The 22624-nt window shown below is 41.0% G+C and overlaps 1 protein-coding gene across 1 annotated transcript in view; it reads right to left on the reverse strand.

The window, feature by feature from the left end:
• The window catches only part of ADGRG4 (adhesion G protein-coupled receptor G4), a 59370-nt gene that overhangs the window by 34933 nt on the left and 1813 nt on the right, over positions 1-22624 (reverse strand). Inside the window, 11 exon segments of the mRNA XM_067723996.1 lie at positions 377-423; positions 1882-1946; positions 2373-2427; positions 3661-3754; positions 4106-4409; positions 4451-4977; positions 4980-5728; positions 5730-8322; positions 8325-8650; positions 8861-9014; positions 9017-9475. Coding sequence (XP_067580097.1) covers positions 377-423; positions 1882-1946; positions 2373-2427; positions 3661-3754; positions 4106-4409; positions 4451-4977; positions 4980-5728; positions 5730-8322; positions 8325-8650; positions 8861-9014; positions 9017-9475 — 5373 coding nt within the window.

Here is a 22624-nt window from a genome sequence, read left to right on the forward strand (position 1 = left end):
GATAGTTTTGTCACACTCTGGATTTATTACGTGAATGCCTGTCTTGCAAACAATTGTGTCACTCTTGGAAAAACCAGGCTTTCTTGCCAGATGTCTACAACCAAGAAATTCCATTTATCATTTACAATCCCCAAATCATTCCATACTACTGTAGCCCCCAAAATGTGCCTCAAAAAACTACCACATAGACAGTTCAGAAAAGCAGAGGATGGCTTTCTTAGTGGCTTCTTGTGCAGATCCCAAAGAAAGTAATGTAATTTGACCCTCAGTTATCACAACTGAACTTTGCCTGATAATATACACTTGAATGGAAGAGCTATTTAGCTATATCTAATCAGGTATAGGATGGGTCGCAAGTAGATTTGTTTTGAAAAATTACTTACAAACGTTCGGTCCATGGTTATTTCTTCCTCAGTAGTGTCTCTGTACCAAAATCATCAAAAAATTATAGAAAAATGAAATATAGTACCAAATACATGAGGGAACAAGTTCAGGAGAAAGACAACTCAGGCAGAACAGTAACATCCACCAGCTTGGAATTCTCATAATACTAGGGCTCTAAGGAGACACTTTAAAAGAGCTGGGTCATTATTTGCACTCCAAAATGGTGGTAAGACTTTGCTTCAGCAATCCCACTTCTAGAAATCTATACCAGCCGGGGTGTATAAAATATATATACTAAAGTGAAGTAACTGAAATGTCCATCACTAAGGTAATTGGATAAATACACCAAGGCACACACATACAAAAGAATTCTACGCAGTCATCAAAATGAATAAGCTAGATCTGTATGTATTGGCCTGAGAGGATGTACATGAGGTATTCTAAAACAAGAAAAGAAAGTTGTAAAACAGTGTGTAGAGTGGGAGCCCATTCTCTTAGTAAACACATGGCAACAAATCTAGAGAAATATATAAAATAAGCTGTTAACCAGAGTAGGTGGGGAAAGGCAGGTTTCTGAAGATTTTTGCTATCCATGCTATATATTTCTGTAAAGCTCTAAGATTTTACAATGACCACATATTACCTTGGTGATAAAGAAAAATCATAGACACAGTTCTTTAAAAGAATGTTGTATACTCCAGACATTTCCAATTTTCTTTTAATAACCTATCGTGGATTTACTTCCATTACATTCTATGAACCTTCTTGAACCCATTTGTGTTTGAACACGCAAAAGAAACCAAAATCCCAGGGTATGGAAGACAGGCAGTCACATTCAATGTTTTAAAAAATCAGCTTACTATGGTATACCAGAACCATGCTTATTTTTCAAAGGGATTCTTCTGGATGTCCCTTTGACAGGGGGCTAGTATATGTGCAGGGCAGGAGCAGAGAAAATAGTTCTCAGATGACCAGTTGCCTTTGTCATGGTCTTCTGGATGCTACTCAGTGCCTGCCAATTTCACTGCAATCACCTCTCCAAATCTGTGCCCCAGGCAGGTCTTGAACTAACCAGCGTTCCTCACTCACTTTAAACATTTCAAATTCCCTTGGAATTTCTAATTCCTGAAAGTGCATTATCCAAAAGTAAAAGGTCTTATAAATCCTCATGCAATGGCCATCCCTAGCCTTTCATCCCTTTAAGACATGATTTTTTTTTTCCTTAAGTCACACAATCATAGCATATTAAAGCTAAAAGTGGTATTAGGGGTAACTGAGTCCAATTCTACTGTTTCCCCTATTTACTTTCTTCTGTTTTGTTCTCCCATTGGCTTTATACCCTACAGTAATAATATAAACTTCTTTCTCATTCCAAAGAGAACTTACACTCAGAAGCGAAGATGAAACTCAAAATGCAGCAGTCTCTAAATCTCAGAGAAAAACAAAGGAAATCCCCTCGGGATAGAAACAGACCCACAGTGGATGACACTCACATACCTGCTTTTAATTTGAACAGCCAGATTAGCAAGAACAGATTCACTGTCCTGAAATATAGAAGTCAACTGTAAAAGATAAGACATATCAGTTTGAGGACTCCTGCTGCTCTTTCTTAACCCAGCAACGTTACCTGAGATGATGTGATCATTAAGCTGCATTCATTATTTCAGTTGGTTCAACATCTCCATCTCTCCACTCAGCTTTTCAATTTACATTTTACCTATTGTTATGGGATGAACTGTGTCCCCCCTCCCCAAATTCATGTTGAAGCTCTAACCCCTTCATGTGACTGTATTTGGGAATAGGGCCTTTAAGGAGGTAATTAAGGCTAAATGAGGTCATAAGGGTGGAGCCCTAATCTGATAGGACTGGTGTCCTTATAAGAAGAGGAAGAGACACCAGAGATCTCTCTTTCTCTGCGTGCACACACACAGAAAATGCCATGTGGGAGGACACAGTGAGGTGGCCATCTACAAGCCAAGGAGACACGCCTCACCAGAAACCAACCCTGCCAGCACCATGATTTTGGACTTCCAAGCTCCAGAACTGTAAGAAAATAAATGTCTGTAAAATAACATACACATAACTGAACCACTTTGCTATACACCCGAAGCTGACCCAGCATCGTAAGTCAACTATACCACAATTAAAAAGAAAACGAAAGAAAAGCCTGTCATTTAAACCACCTAGTGCATCATATTTTGTTATGGCAGCCCTGGTGGATGAATACACCCCCCCCCATTTTCAAGCACTTATAATCATGTCGTATATACTTGAAAATAAATGCTGATGGGGAGAGAGGGAAAACAGACATCATCGTTTACTGTTGGTGGGAGGTCACTTAGTGATAGCTATTAAAATGTGAAACATTCATGTCCTTTGATCCAGCTATTCCAGTTCTAGGAATTTATCCTACAGAAATACTCAAGTGCCCCCCAAATTTATTGCAAGGGCATCATTGTCAGCATTGTTTCCAAATAGAGAAAAAAATAGAAACAACTTAAATGTCCACAAAAAGATGCCTGGATTAAAAAGAAATACTACAATACAATGATCCAGTGAAATCCTGTTAAAGTATATGCGGTAGATCTATATTTACCAGCATGAATGTGCTCAAAGATACAGGGTTAAGTGAAAAGAAAGCAAGTTGCAGAATAGCGTAATTACTGATTCTAATTACTTTTGTAAAGGAACACACATGTATCACTGTTATTATATGTATAGAAAAAATCTGAAAGAATATACTTTAAACTGGTAAGAGGAGTTAATACAAGAAGCAATATCAGGGAGGATATTTACTTTCTGGGTTTCAGATTTTAGTCTCTGAATTTTTTACGTATTACTCTTATTATCAGAAAAATGTAAGGATAACTGAAACATCTCTTATGTAAAAGAGAGAAGAAATGAAAATGCAGAAAACAAAAATATTTTAAGTATAATGGCATACGCTATGTTATCACGGCTCTCCTAGGTTCCCCAAATAGGGAAATTTGGCAAAGACCCAGAATTCATGTCAGTGGAGGGAAATGCACAGTTCTAAACCAATTAAAATAATAACATCCCATAAAAGCTTTTAGCATTTGCACTATGAAAGAGAGACCTCATACATCCTCATGGTGTTGATTACAGAGTGGATAAATTTGCAGCAAAAATAATCAAAACCAATTTGCTGTGAAATGTATTATGGGTAGAAAAAAAGTGTAGCCTAGTTTTAATCTACTCAGTCATATTTTTTTCACGTATTTTTTATGTAGCACAAATATTCAAAAGATTATTTACCAATTTTTTGCAAATTCTTTTACAACCCTGGTAATAGGGATCCTTAGCTCTTCATCAAAGACAGAGAAGCTCATTTCAATATTGTAGAAGGAAACTGTAATTAAAAATAAGGAGATTAGGGCTTCCCTGGTGGCGCAGTGGTTGAGAGTCCGCCTGCTGATGCAGGGGACACGGGTTCGTGCCCCGGTCCGGGAAGATCCCACGTGCCGCGGAGCGGCTGGGCCCGTGAGCCATGGCCACTGAGCCTGCGCGTCTGGAGCCTGTGCTCAGCAACGGGAGAGGCCACAACAGTGAGAGGCCCACGTACTGCAAAAAATAAATAAATAAATAAGAAATACCTGTACCCTTCTTTTTACCTTTCTGCCTTCAGAGAACTGGCTCCCTTGGAGAACACACATCCCATTGTGCATGCATTCTGTGATGCCACATATATTGCGGAACATACCTTTGGACTTAACAGCAATCGGTGAAGTCAAAGTTTCCATAGATAAAAAGGAAGGTGTGGAGTCAGGCCAGGTTGTCTCAAAAGAGGAAGACGTTAGTGAAGACACACTTGCTGTAGAAGGATGTGTTACTCCAGTGGATATGAGTGGAGATGGGGCTCCAGTAGCAGTGGATGTAGTGGTGGCTATATTTAGAACGGAGTCCTGTGTGGGCTTAGGAGGAACTAATGTCGGGGATGCTGATGCAGCTGGGATTCTGCTCCACGTAGATGTTGTTGTAGGGCTAGGTAGAAGCATAGCACCAATAGACCGGGTGCGGTCAATTCAACCATTCAACCATTATTAACCATTTGGGATGTAGGAGGAAAAGAAGTCTTTGGAGTAGAGAACTCGGCTTCAGTACTTTGAGGTGAAAACAGAAATGATGTCAAAGAGGGTGGAGCTGTACTGGATGGAATCCAGGGAGGGTATGAAACAGGTGCATTCACAGACGTGGCACCTTTTGTCCCGGCTGTTGAAGTATTTTCTGACAAGGAAGTCATCTTTTCTGTACTTGAAGAATGGTAAGTGGTGGCTTTTACACTTTGTGTGGGTCCAGGAGTGCTCTTAAAGCCAGTCAAAGAGGGGGAAACCTGAATATTCAAGGAAGTGTGGGGATTTTCTGAGGGAGTAGATGAAAGCACACTTTCAGGGGTGGCAATTCTGGAATAAGTATTTGTGAGAACCGTTACTTTACCACTGCTTACAGTAGACAGAGAGCTATTAGTAATCCCAGAGAATATGCCCAGAGTGGAGGCCTCATATCGTTGTGATGGTTGTCGTGTTGTTGATAGAAATGGTGAAAATGTGGTCTTTGGAATGGAAGAAATAGCTTCATGTTCTTAGAACTGAATAGAGGAGAGGCAGGCGTGCTTACGAATGTAGTCACTAGCCCAGCCATTATAGTGGTTGGAATAGTTTTCACAGAAGGAGAAGTTGGCTCTGTTGGGGAGGATAAGGATGTAGGTGTGATCCTGGAGGACACCTCGGTTATTTCTGAAGTAGTGAAAGCACAGGAAGCCACAGTGCTTTTTGAAGTAGACCCAGCATATGTCACAGGTGTGACATCCAATGTCGATGTTTGCACGGTCATAGAAGGCCCTGGGGGTAATTGAAGACAATAAGTATAGAATGATCCAGCTGTTGTGGAAGCATCAGAAGAAACAGCAGAAGGTGGAAGCGCAGAGTCATTAGCTGACATTGAGGACATCTCAGCCACAGGCCCAGAAGTGGCTACAGAAAGACTTTTCAAACAATCTGCGAGCGCTGTTTTAGAAGATTCAGTCATTAGTACCGTGGGAGTGTCAGAAACGCTTTTGGAGGTGAAGGCAGTGACACTAACTGGCCGTGGGGACCTCTGGTAGATGGGAATGGACGTTGCCATAGCGGTTTCCCCAAGAAGTGCTGTAGGTACATTTGGAACAGAAAGGGCTGTAGCGATCCTGTCAGGAGACATCATTGTAGAATTGGCATTAGATAGTCAAGCTGTGGAAAGAGACAGAGTCTCAGGGGAGGTCTGTGTGCTTTCAGAAATAGGAGAGGCAACTGAAGACACCTCGGGTTGAGTGCTAGATGAAAGCAAGTGTGAAGGAGCTGTTATTGTTTACAGGATTTGATGTCCTGGTTGTCCCAGAAGTTATGGTATCTGCAGATGAAGTATCCTGGCGGTGTGAGAACGAGTGAGTCACAGAGGTAGTGCTTACTACCTTTTTCTCAGTCCTGGGAGTATATACTGAGAGGGCACTCATGCTCTCTTTTTCAGGAGACAAAAGCGTGGTCATTGTCAGAGCTTGTGAAGGGAGAGCTGTTTCCCCAAGACTGGGAGGCGTTTCTGAAATGTGGACATCTGCTGTTGAGGTAGGTGGAGTGTGCGTGCTCCCAGAAGTGGGAGATGAAGTTGGACTCTCATTAGGTGGAGTCACAAACGGAGTCTCTGAAAGTGAATGTGTTTGGTGACTGGAAATTTTCGTGCCCTCAGCAAATCCTGTGTCTGTCATTTCCGAGGATGAAGTACTGTGGGAGTCTGAAATAAGAGGATTCTTTGATGAGGACATTTCTGTCACCTTCAGAGTTCTAGGGGTCTTTCCCAGGGAGGTGGTCATCCGCTCCTTGTCAGAAGATAAGGTAGAAATGTCAGTCACTAATAAGGTGGGGACCAGTGTGTTTACAGGATGTGTGGAAGATTGAGAAATGTGACCGTAGAGTGAAGTAATAAGCTTGTTGGCGGAGGTGTGTGAGGGCATAGTGTCATCAACAATGGAAGTGTCTGTGGTGCCGGTAGCCAAGCTAACAACGTGTCCACTACCACTGAAAGTGTATGGAAAGCTGAGAGCAGGGGTAGAAGTCTCCTCCACTTGAGCTACGGGTTGGGTTGCTAATGGTGTAGACATAGTTGAGGTTACATGAGTGGAGGACACAACGGGAGTGTTGTCAGGGAGAGCTTTAGAGCAGCCAAGAGTGGGTGTGGAAGGGGTTACTGTGTCAGCTGACGGGGACAGAATGGTGGTCTCAGCCTTAGTTGCCACAGGAGTGGGAGGCCTCAGCGAGGGGACTCGAGTTTCTGCCAGAGAGGGAACCGCCGTGGGTGTCATCCTGACAGAGATCCCTGTGGCCTCTGAAGTGGTGTGGATGGAGTCTCTGTGGGAAGGCACGGTACCGCTGGTTGTGGAAGTGCTCTGATCCAATGGCGGCATCGATGCTGTGGTCACTGCAGCTGATGACAGAGTTGAGATATCTGAGGGCAGAGATGTGGAGGAAGCCCTGGCCAATGTAGAAGGCCCAGGCATGGTAACCTTAGTCTCCTCAGACAGCACCATAGAGGTGACAGCAGAGACATTAACCGGCAGTGAGAACACAAGGGTAATAGGCACAGGGGCTGCTGAGGAATGCGTGGCTATAGGCTGTGGAAACAAGGCACCAGCAGTCAAGGACATAGCCGTCCTGTCTGTAGGGATAGTGGCAAAACTCATCCTCAGTATTCTTGTGGTGGAAGCACCCAGGGGTTCAGAAAATGTCTCTGTGCTCCCACAAGTGGGAGATGGGGCTGGATTCCCCTCAGGTAGAGTCTCTGAAGTCCAATGTGCTGTGTAGATGTGGGTGGAATTAAAGATTTCTGTAGTTCCATGAGGTGAATTCTTAGGTGTGGTTTTCACCGATTTTGTAGAAAGCCAACTTTCTCTCGCTTCAGTAGTTGCAGTTGTATTATCCAATTGGGTAGTCAGCTTCTCCATATCAGGAAGTGGGGAAACAGATTCATCTGTTGCTTCCAGTATCGTTGCAAATGGAGAAACCTCGGTTGTCGCTGCTACAGTCGATTTTCCCTTAAGAAAATGGGAAGTGGTTTCTTTCCTTGTCACAGCAGTTCTGAATCTTTGTGCTGTTGCAGACTCTGCAACAGGGGCTATTGTCTCTCCAGATGCAATTGTACCATTTGTCTCTGTTTGCGTGTTCTCAGAAGCACTCTCCTCAGTAGAAAAATTTGGTTCAACATAAGCAAGGGTAGATATTCTATCTACTGGTGGAACAACTGTCTCCCTTGGTGTTGAAAGAAGTTCATTTCCAGCTACTGTGGACATAGAGGTGGGTTTTAGTAGTAAACTGGTAAGTTTACACTCAGGCAGTTTGGTTACAGATGTGGCTCTAAAAACTGTGGAGAAATTAGCAAACCACGGAGATGTCAATTTGGATAGAACTGCTGTATATCTGTCGGTAGTAACATCAGCGGTGGTAGTGGCCTCACTCTCTGTGGATGCTTCTGGTTGGACGATAATATTAGCAGTTGTGGATGAATGCTCTGTATTAGAAGTACTCCCATGGAATGCTGATGTCAACAGGGTCTGTTCTGGTCTGGAAGTCCAAATGATCTCATTGGTGGAGGATAGATGGTTACCTTCATCAGTTACTGATGTGGGACCAGACTCAGACACCTTGGATGTGGAAGCTGATCTAGTGGAAATCAGAGAAAGCATGTTTTCACCACCGGGGGGTGTATTCTGGGTATATACTGGCCCAGTGATTGTGGGGTAAAGCATAGTTCCAGCCACTGTAGGTGCAAGTGTGATCCCAGTAGTCAAGGCTGCATGTGTAGTCTCAGCATCAATAACTGTCTGTACACTCTGAGCTCTGGTGAATGGAGAGGATGTCCTAAAAGAAAGGGCCACGGAAGAGGCCTCTTTGGCACAGAGGTAGATATTGTGCCCTCCACTCTGGGTGAAGAGACATCCTGGAAATTTGTAAATGCCGGCTCTGTTTCAACTGTTCTTAGCGCAGGTGTCATTTCAATAGACCTAGTTGAATAAACTGTAAAGGGTATTTCCATATCAGTTGTTGCCAATGTGGATGCCGTCTGATTTCTAGGAAATACAGAATCCACTGGAACAGCTGTGGAGAGAAGCACAGACTCAGGTGGCAGTGCTGATGCAGTCCCAACGTGAGTAGTTGTAGCTGAAGTCTGGCCCACCGTGGACTGAGGTACACTTCCAGCAGCTGTAGATGCAAGAAACTCCTGGCTAGGGCTTCCCTGGTGGCGCAGTGGTTGAGAGTCCGCCTGCCGATGCAGGGGACACGGGTTCGTGCCCCGGTCCGGGAAGATCCCACATGCCGTGGAGTGGCTGGGCCCGTGAGCCATGGCCGCTGAGCCTGCGCATCCGGAGCCCGTGCTCCACAATGGGAGAGGCCACAACAATGAGAAGCCTGCGTACCACAAAAAAAAAAAAAACTCCTGGCTAGCTGTGGAGATAGGGAGTGCCCCCATACCTGTGGATTTGGGTCAAGATGTTGTAGACATGGATATCGACTCAATAGATGAGAATAAATAATTTGTCCTCCTAACAGCCGACTGAGATCCAGTCACTGAAGTTTTGAATGTAATTAACTCTTGGTAAATCCAGATGTGTACAGAAAACTAGTAGCTACTGTTGGATGAAAGGTCTCAGTAGCAATGGATTCAGCCATTTTTGTTGTCCTTGTGCTCTCTGAAGATGGGGATTTACTTATTTTCATGGAATTGGCAGTAGGGCCTATGGAGGTACTCTAGGTAGACAGAGCAATGGCTGCTGAAGTAGACGAAATGTCTGCTGCGAATGTAGCTGTCTCAGCTATGGATGTCTTTTTAAAAATTGGTGCAGTCATTGTTTCCAGAGGTGGAGATGTTGTATTGGAATACGATCTGGTTGTATAATCAGTTGCAAATACAGGCATGCTTTTAGACTCCACGGTAGAAGAATATACCGTCTTTTGTGGTTTTAGTCCAGTAACTTGGAGTGGTGTTGTCAAATCTATTTGCTGTGAAAGAGTTGTAGTTGTTTCCTGAATTGCTATATTTTCAGAAACAACTGAAAAATTACAAAGCATGTGTCACTTTGGATTCAACTTTAGAAGTCAGAGACAATTTAAGAAACAGCTCTATAATGGTTTTTCACATTTTTAAGAGGAGATAAGTATCAGATATAAATCAAATCATGTGATTACAGCTGACCCTTGAATTATAGGGTTTGAACTGTGTGGGTCCACTTATACGCAAGTTTTTTTTCAATAGTAAATACTACAGTACTACACAATCCACGGTTGGCTGAATCCTCAGATGTGGAAGAGCGGATATGGAGAAACCACAGACACAGAGGGCCAACTATAAGTTGTAATGGGGGGACTTCACTGGTGGTCCAGTTGTTAAGTCTCTGCGCTTCCACTGCAGGGGGTGCAGGGTTCGAATTAAGATCCCACATGCCACGGGGCGCAGCCAAAACAAAAAAATTGTAACGTGATTTTCCCTGTCTGGAGGGTTGACATTCCTAATCTCCACATTGTTCAAGGGCCAACTGTACTTGATTTTTCTTTCTTTCTTTCTTTCTTTCTTTCTTTCTTTCTTTCTTTCTTTCTTTCTTTCTTTCTTTCTTTCTTTCCTTCTTTTTTTATTTCTTTCTTTTTCTTTCTTTCCTTCCTTCCTTCCTTCTTTCTTTTTTTTTACTTGGTTTTTCTTAAGATGATTTTCTACTTTCCAAAATCTATATATGGTTCTCATAATGCCCTGGTTAAGTAACAGGTAGAAGGATATCCATTCCATCGTGTCTCCATAAAAAAATATAGGCACTCCTAAAAGAGGGGTGCATACTAGAGTAGCACACTGAGTGAGAGGATTAACTTTGGGAAATGAACCAATTTCTTGAAAGACAAGTGGTCAAACTCGCTTAAGAAGAAATAGATGACTTGAATGGTCCTATATCTATTACAGAAATTGGATTGTGTGGTTAAAGTCTTCCCAAAAAAGGAGGACAAGCTTTGGATTCAAATAGATGTATTTTTAAATCCTGGCTCCCTCATTTATTCATTATGTAATCATGGACTAGTTAATTAACCTCTCTGTGTTTCAATTTCCTCCTCTGTAATGTGAGATAATAACACCGACCTTAAAAAATTGTTTTGAGAATTGAGTTAATGCATGTAAAATACTTAGCATAGCACCTGGCATATAGGAAGTGCTCAAAAAATGATTAACTGTTGTCAAATGCCTATTATTCATCTCAGTACTATAAACTGAAAATGTTTTGATCTGGGACCCCAAGATTAAAATTTCTTTAACATATGCCATTTATGTATATATATTTACCAATAATGTATACATATGTATAATAAATTTACATTATGTACATTATAAACATACTCAAAATATGCCAAAAGAATATGATAGGGCTTCCCTGGTGGCGCAGTGGTTGAGAGTCTGCCTGCGATGCAGGGGACATGGGTTCGTGCCCTGGTCCGGGAAGATCCCACATGCCGCGGAGCGGCTGGGCCCGTGAGACATGGCCGCTGAGCCTGCGCGTCCGGAGCCTGTGCTCCACAATGGGAGAGGCCACAGCAGTGAGAGGCCCGCGTACCACACACACACACACAAAAGAATATGATAAAAATAAATATAAACAGAAGTTTCACGATATTTTCTTCCTGCATTCTAATGTAATGATGGGCACAGTCACACAGGAGGACGAATTAGTATGTCTATATATTCATGATCACCAACTTCAAATAAGCTTTTCACACTGCCTATCCAGCCTACCACTTTTCTCTGGTCAATTTATGCTCCTACTCTCTGCAATAATTACTGAAAACCTTCTCCATTCTCAAACTTTACCCTCACGTGTTTATCAAGTAACCTTTTCCTCTTATTTCATAGGAAAAAACAAAGGAAGTCATCAGGTAGAAACTTAGCTGTGCTGCCGTCTCAGAAAGCTGACACCAACAGTCATCCCTCCTTTCCCTAAGGAGCCTTCCCCTTCCTGATTTAAAACATGTTCCAGTTTGTTGCAATAAAACATAAAAAACCCCGGGCTTCCCTGGTGGCGCAGTGGTTAAGAATCCACCTGCCAATGCAGGGGACACGGGTTCGAGCCCTGGCCCGGGAAGATACCCACATGCCGTGGAGCAACTAAGCCGGTGTGCCACAACTACTGAGCCCATGTGCCACAACTACTGAAGCCCACGTGCCTAGAGCCCGTGCTCTGCAACAAGAGAAGCCACCACAGTGAGAAGCCTGCACACCGCAATGAAGAGTAGCCCCCGCTCGCCACAAATAGAGGAAGCCACGCACAGCAACAAAGAATCAAAGCAGCCAAAAATAAATAAATAAGATTTTAAAAAATCCACATCCTTCTGCAGGTACTGCCCTGTCACTCTGCTCCCCATCACACCCAAACTTCTTTAAAGAAAATTGATCTCTACTGGCTGTCTTCATGCTCCCCTGACCCATTCTTTAGCCCACAGTAATCTGGCTTCTGCCATCATCATTCAACTGAACAGCACTCACTAAGGCCACCAATGGCCTCCATGTAGACAGATACAATGGATACTTTTTCAGTCCTCATCTCACTTGACCTTTCAACAGCTTTTGATAATGTTGACCATTCCTTCCTTCTTAAGATATTCTTTGAGTTGACTTCTATGACATAACGCACTCTTGGTTTTTCTCCTACTTCTCTGGCCACTCCTTCTGGCTATCACCTTTGCAGACACATCCTATTTCACCTGGCCATTAAATATCAGGGTTCCCCAAGGCTTGGTCCCAGCACCTCTTTTCTTCTCACTCTATAATTTCTTTTTTTTAATTAATTAATTATTTTGGCTGCACCAGGTCTTAGTTGACACATGTGGGCTCCTTAGTTGTGGCATGCGAACTCTTAGTTGCAGCATGCATGTGGGATCTAGTTCCCCAACCAGGGATCGAACCTGGGCCCCCTGCATTGGGAGCACAGAGTCTTACCCACTGCGCCACCAGGCAAGTCCCTCTATAGTTTCTTCACATCTGGGATTCCAACTTACACATATACACAGATGAATCTCCAAGTTATATCTCTAGATCAGATCTCTATTCTGAGCTCCACATTTACATGACTAATTGCTCACTTGACATCATCTCTTGGATATCTCATTAACACCTCAACTCAATATGCCCCAACTTGAACTCTCTCCAAACTGGGTTCTCTTTCAGTATTCCCACAGTGAATCATACATTTAATTGTGTAAGCCAAAACCCTCTCCCTCTGTCTCCTTCATTTCCTCTCACCTGCTATAGCCAATCCATAATCTTGTCCTGTGGATCTTACCTGCTGAATAGCTCTTTACTCCACCTGTTTATCCCCACCTTTATCACTTACCACTCTGGCCAAGCCACCATCAGTCTCTCACCTGGACTACTACAGTAGCTTCCCAACTAGATTCTGCCTCTACTCTTGGGGCCCCTCCAATCTGTTCCATAATGCAATCAGAATGATCTTTTTGACATGCAGATTTGATCACGTGTCTCTCACACATACACACACACCTTCACATACTCAGCTCCCGTTAGTGGCCTTGCATTACTCATAGGATTAAAAAAAAATTTCTTAATAGAGCCTAAAAAAACTATGCATGGTTTGGTCTGTACCTGCCTCTCCAGCCTCAGTTTGTACTAAGTTTCTCCCTTGTTTTCTGGGCTTCAGCCCGGCAGCCTCATTTTAGTCCTGCAATACTTGGCATTATTTTCCCACCACAAGACTACTGCATATCCTGTTGCCTCTACTTAGAATGATCTTCCCACCCTTCTTCATCTGATTAACTTCTATTCTTCCTCCAGATCTCGCTCATGCATCACTTTTTCAGGGAAGACTGCCTTCCTTTGCCTCCATAACTAGGTCAAACCAATCTATTCTAGGCTCTTATGACATACCTCTTATGACAACCCTCATATCTCTTCTTCATAGTACTTGTCACAGATGCAGTTTTTCATGTGTGTGTGCTTATTAATACCTGTCTTCCTCACTACACTTTATGGGTAGGGCCTTCATCTTTCTTTGCTCACTCACCATTACATCCCCAGTGCCTAGTACAGGGCCTGGCATGTGGTAGATGTCCAATAAATATTTGCAGGCTAACTGAACAAGTGGAAATGATGAAGGCTTGGAATGAGATGAGAGTAGTGTGGGGAACCCTAATCCTACAGCTATTGGAAAGGAAGAATTGACATGACAGTTTATGTTAGTGAAGAGGTTTAAGAGATGCAGACAGAGAAATGTCAGAGAACTTGACTTTTGCTTTTGGGCTACTTGGAGAACAGTGGTGATATTCATAGAAATAGGAAAATTGGGAGGGCAGCCTCACTCGGAAGAAAAACACCCGCTTCAGGCTCGGATAAGTGGAATTTGGAAAGATGGTGGAACATCCAGGTGAAAATGGTGCATAGTAAAATTCAACACTGAGTCATAATTTTTTACCAGTTCAAATCACCCAAAATGAAATCATGCATATTTGCCATTGGGAAATTAGCATTTTGAATTTATCTACCTGGGAAGCATAATACCTATGATGTAGGAATAATTATGGTGGTAGACAATCTACTAACTTATTTCACTGTCTCGAGCATTAAAATTACTTTTAATTTGCATATATAGAAATTCTGAGATGTGTGGGGGATATCCTTTGGGATTTTGTGGTCATTAGCAAGTAGAATGAGTGACAATCAGAAACCTGCAACTAACTGTATAGATGAGTAGACAAAAGTTCACACATTTATTAAAAAAAAAACTCAAAGTGATATAAGAAGTACTTTTTTACTTAATTTTACAGCATTGTTTCAATTATCAGAGATTCACATCCTATTAGGCAGTATCAAGAAACCGGTACATTTCAGCAGCACAATATTTATTTCAAGCTTCTGCATTCAAATTTTTCCATAACTGCAAGTAAAAAGAGAATTGTCAGGATCTTGGTTCCCATTTTTGCAGATGGCTTTACCACAGCCAACTGGCTTAGCAAACCTGTTACAGTGTCACTTATATCACATTTGAGGAGTGTGGCATCCCAGGGCCTGAATCACTCCCTATGAATGCACTAATTGTTGAGAGAAGATTTCACAATTCCCATTCCTTTACAAATGATTAATGATTGAGCTGCGTTAACTTTCTAGGAAGACAATAAAACACTACATAACACAAAAGCTTAAGTAATCTTCTTTGATCCAGCATTCAAATAGCACTGTTAGAGAAATTCATAACAAGTAAACTCTTTTAGAACACGGAGGATGGGAGTTAGGCATGATATTTTTATCTGGAGAGGGCTGAGCTATAGATGTTAATTGTTATTGACACTTCCTGTAAGCATCTCAAAAAGAAGCATAAGACTGAGAAAAAGAAAAACAAATGAGTTGAACAAAATTGCCAAACAGGTGGCATTTTAAGTACCAGATATCTCCTAGGAATGAATGCAACTTTCATTTTAACTTAAAACCTGGATTTGTATAATTCAGCAAACCTCCCATTGAATCTTTCAGATGAAAGTGGTTTTTTTCCAGAGACGTTACTGTCTCAAGGTTTTTCCTCTAAAGTCTTTATTAATAAAAACTCAAATCTTCCTTAATTAAATCACAGAATTTTAGCACTGTGTTGGAAATTGTATTCAATCCCCTCATTTAGAGATTAGGCCCAGAGAGGTTCAGTGTTGAGATGAGATTTCCACCGGTGACATATGTAGAGAAGAAATAAGACAGTGTGTGCTAGTGCTTCAATTATCCAGTACTCATAAGTGCATGCCCTCAATTTACACAGAATCATCACAAACCCTGGAGAAAGAAGAGACTCTACCTAAAAGAATCAAGAATTACCAAATTTAGATAATAAAAGTCAAGTTCTGCAAATGCTGAACTGCTCAAGAGAAAGCTATCACCTAAAATAGTCAGACACAAACTTTAGAAGAGAGAATCACAGTGCTAAAGCAAAACATGAAGGCACCCTTGCAAGCCTAGGCATTGAAACCCATGTGGATCCCAATTACAGCCATGCCCTGAAACAATATTCCTTAAATAATCACTCATATCCCAAATAGAGGTAATCCAATCAAATGTCAGTAGCTTTTTAACCAGGATCCATAGGGATTAAAGATCCATGGAGGCAACCTAAGTGTCCATCAACAGATGAAGTGATAAAGAAGATGTGGCACGTATATACAATGGAATATTACTCAGCCATAAAAAGAAACGAAATTGAGTTATTTGTAGTGAGGTGGATAGACCTAGAGTCTGTCATACAGAGTGAAGTAAGTCAGAAAGAGAGAGACAAATACCGTATGCTAACACATATATATGGAATCAAGAAAAAAAAAAGGTCATGAAGAACCTAGGGGCAAGATGGGAATAAAGACACAGACCTACTAGAGAATGAACTTGAGGACATGGGGAGGGGGAAGGGTAAGCTGTGACAAAGTGAGAGAGTGGCATGGACATATATACACTACCAAATGTAAAATAGCTAGCTAGTGGGAAGCAGCCGCATAGCACAGGGAGATCAGCTCGGTGCTTTGTGACCACCTAGAGGGGTGGGATGGGGGGTGGGAGGGAGGGAGATGCAAGAGGGAAGAGATATGGGAACATATATATATGTATAACTGATTCACTTTGTTATAAAGCAGAAACTAACACACCATTGCAAAACCATTATACTCCAATAAAGATGTTAAAAAAAAAAGGCATTGCAGATTATGTGATTGTCCATGTAGAAAATCTCAAGGAACCTAAAAAAACCTAAAACACAAAAAATCTCCTGGGACTTAAAAGTGAGTTCAGTAAGGTTGGAGGATACAAATTAACACCAAGCAAAGAGTTCTTAGACTTGATGCCAAAAGCATGATCCACAAAAAGAAAAATCAATAAATTGTACTTCACCCAAACTAAAAGCTTTTGCTTGGTGAAAGCCCACGTGAAAAGGATAAAAGAGTAATCTACAGATTAGGAGAAAATATTTGCAAAGCATATATCCAACAAAGGACTAGAATATATAAAGAACTCTCAAGACTCCACATTAAAAATAAAAAATCCAATGAAAAAATGTGCAATGAATTAGGAGTTTGGGATTAACATACACACACTACTATATATAAAACAGGCAAACAACAAAGACCTACTGTATAGCACAGTGAACTATACTCAATATCTTGTAATAACCTATAATAGAAAAGAATCTGAAAAAGAATATATACATGTATAACTGAATCACTTTGCTGTACACTTGCAACTAACACATCATAGTAAATTAACTATACTTCAATAAAAAAGAGAGAAAAATCGGTAAAAGACATGAATAGTTCACTGAAGAGGTTATACAGATGGCAAATAATCACAGGAAAAGATATTCAACATCATTAGGCATCAGGGAAATGCAAATTAAAACCACAATGAAGGGCTTCCCTGGTGGCGCAGTGGTTGAGGGTCCGCCTGCCGATGCAGGGGTCACGGGTTCGTGCCCCGGTCTGGGAAGATCCCACATGCCGCGGAGTGGCTGGGCCCGTGAGCCATGGCCGCTGAGCCTGCGTGTCCGGAGCCTGTGCTCCGCAACGGGAGAGGCCACAACAGTGAGAGGCCCATCTACCGAAAAAAAAAAAAAAAAAACACAATGAAAATCACTACACACTTACCAGGATGGGTAACATTGAAAAATAGTGACAACACCCAATGCTGGCAAGGATGCAGAGAAACTGGACCACTCATACTTTGCTGGTGGAACAGAATATGACACAACCACTTTGGAAAACAATCTGACAGTTTTATATAAAACTAAATGTGCAACTACCATAATGCCCAGCCATTACACTTTTGGGCATTTATCCCAGAGAAATGAAAACTTATTCTCACACAGAAACCTGTACAGAAATGTTCATAGCAGGCTTTTTTTTTTTGTAATAGGCAAAAATTAGAATCAGCCCAGATGCCTTTTAAGAGGTGAATGGCTAGACAAACAGTGATATATCCATGCCATAGAATCCTATTCTACAATGGAAAGAAACAAACTATGGATACATACAACAACCTGGATGACTCTCCAGAGAATGATGCTAAGTGGAAAAAAAAGCCAATCCTTAAAGGTTACATATTTCATGACTCCGTTTATTAACGTTTTTTAAATGACAAAATTTTACAAACAGGGGACAGATTAGTTGTAGTTGTCAAGGGTTAGGGATGTGGGAAGCAGAAGTGGGGGAAAAGGGAAGGAGGGAGGTGGGCGTGTTTATAACAGGGCAACACCATGGATGGTTGCAGTGTTGAAACCATTCAGTATCTTTTTTTTTTTTTTTTTTTTTTGCGGTACGCGGGCCTCTCACTGTTGTGGCCTCTCCCGTTGCGGAGCACAGGCTCTGGACGCACAGGCTCAGCGGCCATGGCTCACGGGCCCAGCCGCTCCGCGGCATGTGGGATCCTCCCGAACCGGGGCACGAACCCGCGTCCCCTGCATCAGCAGGCGGACCCCCAACCACTGCGCCACCAGGGAAGCCCCCATTCAGTATCTTGACTGTGGTGGTGGACACGTAAACCTACACAGGTGATCAAACTGTATAGAACTCAATACACACACACACACACACACACACACACACACACACACACACGCAAATGAGTACAAGTAAAACTAGAGAAATCTGAATAAGATCAGTGGGTTGTATCCATGTCAATATTCTGGTTGCTATACCATAGTTTTGCAAAATGGTACAATTGGGGAAAACTGGGCAAAGTGTACAAGAGATCTTCAGCTGCATGTGAATCTACAGTTATCTCAATAAAAATTCAAGTTAAAAGAAGCAAATGCAAAAGCCCACACCGTGCAGGTAGTTGAATGATAACTGAATGTCCATTTGTACTGCAGGGACCACAGAAGCCACGGAGTCTGGCCTCCATCTTTGAAGGGCTTACAAACATGTTTTGCCGCATTCATCTTGTTCCCATTTGTGAACAAGTGATCACTTGCACAAGTGATCTGCATGAGCTTTGCTGTCTCTGTATTTTAAAGCGGTGATAATCCATGCTAATTCGCAGGGGCCTGTGGGCTTAATTGCCATTTGCTCCTTCACTTTAGACCAAATTGTATTATTGTAATCATTGGGAGCTGGAGAACAGAGGTATAGAGTAGCTGCATATTTATGAGGCATTTTGTTGCGGATGTACCTGCCAACAGAATATTAAGTAGAACATTTGCTAAGGTACCGAATTCTGCTTGTGATTTGGGTATATCACCTCATATTAAATCTTTGCGTTTTTCGAGCCCACATTTTGCATCTGATTTTTCTTTCAATCACGACCTCTGGAAATATAATTCAGAGCGTGTTTATTAGATTTGTGAGAGATAATGGTGACCAGAAACTGTCACAGACACATCTGCCTGTGGGGTAGAAAAAATATGAAATGAGCATCTTTAACATGATGAGAAAAAAAAATTGTTTTCAAAATGTTGTCTGTATTCAGTTTCCAGGCAAGGACATGAAAAATGAATCCTGCAATAGAGAGAGAGACAGGCTAGAAGCTTCCATCTCTGAATCCATAGGCGAATGTCACCCTGTGCAGGAGACTACAAATTAGGAGGTTTGAATGAACTACAAACAGCTCTTGCTTATCTTTCGTGATGAAAAATGAGGATAGCACAGAGAACTGATGTACAGGGGCAAAACCAAATTGCCTTTTAGCTAGAAGAGCCCATCACAATGAAACCTTTCCTATCAGAGCTGATAACTGGATAGAAGGCTTAATAGTGGGCCAAAGGCCTTAGAAAGTACATAAACTATATAGTCAATCTCTGCATATTTTAAGAATGGTTAGTTCATAAAGTAATTCAAAGCAGCTGGAGCATTAGATTAATTAATAAATCTTAGTAAATCAATAGCTACACACACACAGGGACCCTATGTTTTGATACAGGGTAGATTTTGCAGAATGGACTCAATTCATGTTACTTCATTCTTTCCCAAGAAGGGATTTCTCAAATGCATTAACTAAGAGTGATTTAATCTACATACCTTTAGGAAGTCAGAACAAATCCTTTGTTGGATCATGTGTCTGAGCTGAGATTAGGAAATTACTCTCAATTTACCTAGAGAGGAATTTTAGCTTCTCATCAGTCCCTAATGATCACATCAAGAAATTCCAGTCACCATCCATACCTTTTAAAAATACATTAGATTTTTGTCACAGCTAAAACCTGGATACAACTTAAAAGTCCTTCAAAGAAAGATCATTGAATAAATTATAGCATAGCTCTATCATAACCCCTACACCAAAAATAGTCAGGTAGGTCTATACTTTCTGATATGGAAATATCTGCAAAATATACTATCGAATGCAAAAAAAAAGATACAGAGGACTATGCTTATGATGATGATCCCAACTGAGAAAAAGAAAAACAAAGAATATTTACACACAAACCCAAGTTTTAAATTGTTTCTGCAAGGATATATAAAAACTTTTTAATCATTACTTTTAGAGAGAAGCACTTGGGGTAAGGGGATTGAAGAGAAAGGAGACTTTTAATTTATATCTTTATGCATTGTTTGAATTTTAACCATGCATGTCTATTACTTTTACTGTAAAAACTAAATCAATTTTAATGAATAGTTAACTTAATAAAATAACTAGCAAAAAAGGTAAACCAACTTAAATTGTAAAAGCTTATATCCTTTTCTCTTAAAATTGTACATTTGATAATGTGTCCTATGAAATTACAAGCCCATGTATACGGAGATGTGTGTACAAGAAAATTCATTGTAGCATTACTTGTAACTGCAAAAATTTGGAAGCAATTTAAATGCTCAACTGTGGTGAGTTAGTTCAATAAATTATAGTACATCTATAAATGGATATATGAAGCCCCAAAATGGATGAGCTTGTTATAAACCTACTGATGTGTCCATGATAATATTAAGTTAAAATAAATCAAATTGTAAACCTATATGTACATATGCATATATTATTTTTATTTTTTTAACTATACACATCCATACACACCCATGCATACACACACACATTATAAATCCATAGGAAAAAAAATTCTAAAAAAAAAATAGACACCTCTGTGGAGAGGACGCAGGGTAGGTTTTACTTTATGCTTCACGTATTTTTGCATTGTTTGAGTTTGTTTTATTCACAATCATTTATTGCATTTGTAACTTTTTTAATAAAGAAAAAAGGCTTAAAAACTACTCCAAAACTAAATTACTAATGACTAGCACCTTTGCCATGATTATTATTTATCACTGCGCTGTTTAAATACTCCTGAGACATCTCCAACTACAGTGAATACTTGTTTATTAAACCCAGGTAGCATTCATGGTTTTCAGCAAAGTTTCCCCCAAAGCCTTGTTCTCATGAATATATAAATATACACATATATAGTTTATGTGTAAATAGATTTATTGAGAATTGTAACCTAGCCATGTGTTCATTAAAATTTATTTTTGAAAGGTCATAATCCTTCTATGGACCATAAATAGCAATTTATTAGGCAAAAGCTGAAGCTAGACATGTAGTAACCACTCCTATCTATTCAGATAACTGCCTTCATTTTCCCCAGATGTCAGACAGCAAGATGGAGGTAGAAGAAATTCTATGGTGTTACAGCTCCTTCAGGGGTGAACAGGCAGCGACCATAGCTGGTAGCTTAATTTCCCCAGGTGGATTAACAACACCAGCAATTCTCTTCAAAGGAAGCTTCTAAGAGAGTGGCTCATGACCGTTTTGGGGCCACAGACTCCTTCGAGGCAGTCCTGCAAGGTGTGTGGGGTGAAAAGAATGGGCTTTGCAACAGGACAGATCTTTGTGCAAATCCCAGCTCCACTACTGATTTGATGGGTGACTTTAAGCAATTTATTTAAGCTCTCAGGGGCTTTCTTTCTTCATCCATAATGTGCCTGACACACGGCAAGGACCTAGTAAAAGGCAGCGATTATATTATTTTAGAATATGATGAAGACTATAGACTGTCCTCAGGAGGAAAAAATTCATCTTGCATTTTTAGAATGGTGCGTACCATCTCAAGGGCTTTGCTCACCTGTCAAGGCCATTCTGGACCTCAGGTTAGGAAACCCTGTCTAAGGTTTGGAAAGAACATTTGAAGGAAACTGAATAGTAGAAATAACATTTTCTACTCCTTTTACTGATTGTCATTTTAGGTTATGTTTTCTTTGGCTTGTTTGTTGTATTGGATTATTTGTATATTATGCCCACCAAGACTTAATCAGACCAAGAGGATAGATTGTACATTAAAAAGTGTACAAAAGAGCAAAATAAATGAGGGTCATCTAATACTTTATCACTTCAGTTAGATTTAGTCATTTACCAGCAAAGTGGTATGAAAGGCCATGGCAATTCACTGGCCAGATTAGGATTTAATAGAGCCATACTTCTGGTTCCTTCCATCAATGATAAAGTTACTTTAAACTGCTTTGAGTGAGCTGTTCAGGCTTAACCTACTAGCTCGCTTTTGTAATCAGAGCCAGCTAGGACTTTTCTCTTTCATTTTCAAGCCTTCAGAAAGGAGAAAAACCAAATGCCTTCAGGTAGTAGCTCAAAGGAATGGCTTTCCTGTTCCTCTGCATTAGTCTGAGCTCAAAGAAACACAGAAACCCTCTGCCATTAACTCAAACAGCATCCAGACCGTTGGTGAAAACCTATCTCCATAGTCTGCAGGAGTCCTATTAGGCATGGATCTAGCCCCCCTTCCCTCGCTACCCCCTCCCAAATCCATAAGAACAGTAAATACTATTCCTCTAAGAATAAGTGAACATTTCAGGAAATGAGAAAAAATTCTATCTTGATGCTGTTATCAGTGACTTTACCCATGCTTCAGGACTGCAGCTGTTGACAATGGAGAAGATTGGATTTGACGGGAGAGTGGGGTTGGACAGAGAAAAACAACCTTATATTTCCTCCTAAAAACTGGAAAGAAGGAAGGAAATACATGTGTAATTCCAAAAACCCAGTTTTCTTACAAGAATTCCATCTAACAGTTCTCCCACAACGTCATTGCTCTCAAAAGAAAAATGAATTGGTTTATCAATATCATTCCCCACTAAAAGGGACTGGGGCTCTTTGGTAAAATGGCTGATTCTTGGGCTGAGTGGGAAGACTACAAGATGAGCCTGTAACATCTTGTTGTGCTAGAAAGTACGGAAGTGCTTGAAAAATAATGGGAATGTGTCAAAAGGAC

The sequence above is a fragment of the Pseudorca crassidens genome, chromosome X (assembly GCF_039906515.1).
Source record: "Pseudorca crassidens isolate mPseCra1 chromosome X, mPseCra1.hap1, whole genome shotgun sequence".
NCBI lineage: Eukaryota > Metazoa > Chordata > Mammalia > Artiodactyla > Delphinidae > Pseudorca > Pseudorca crassidens.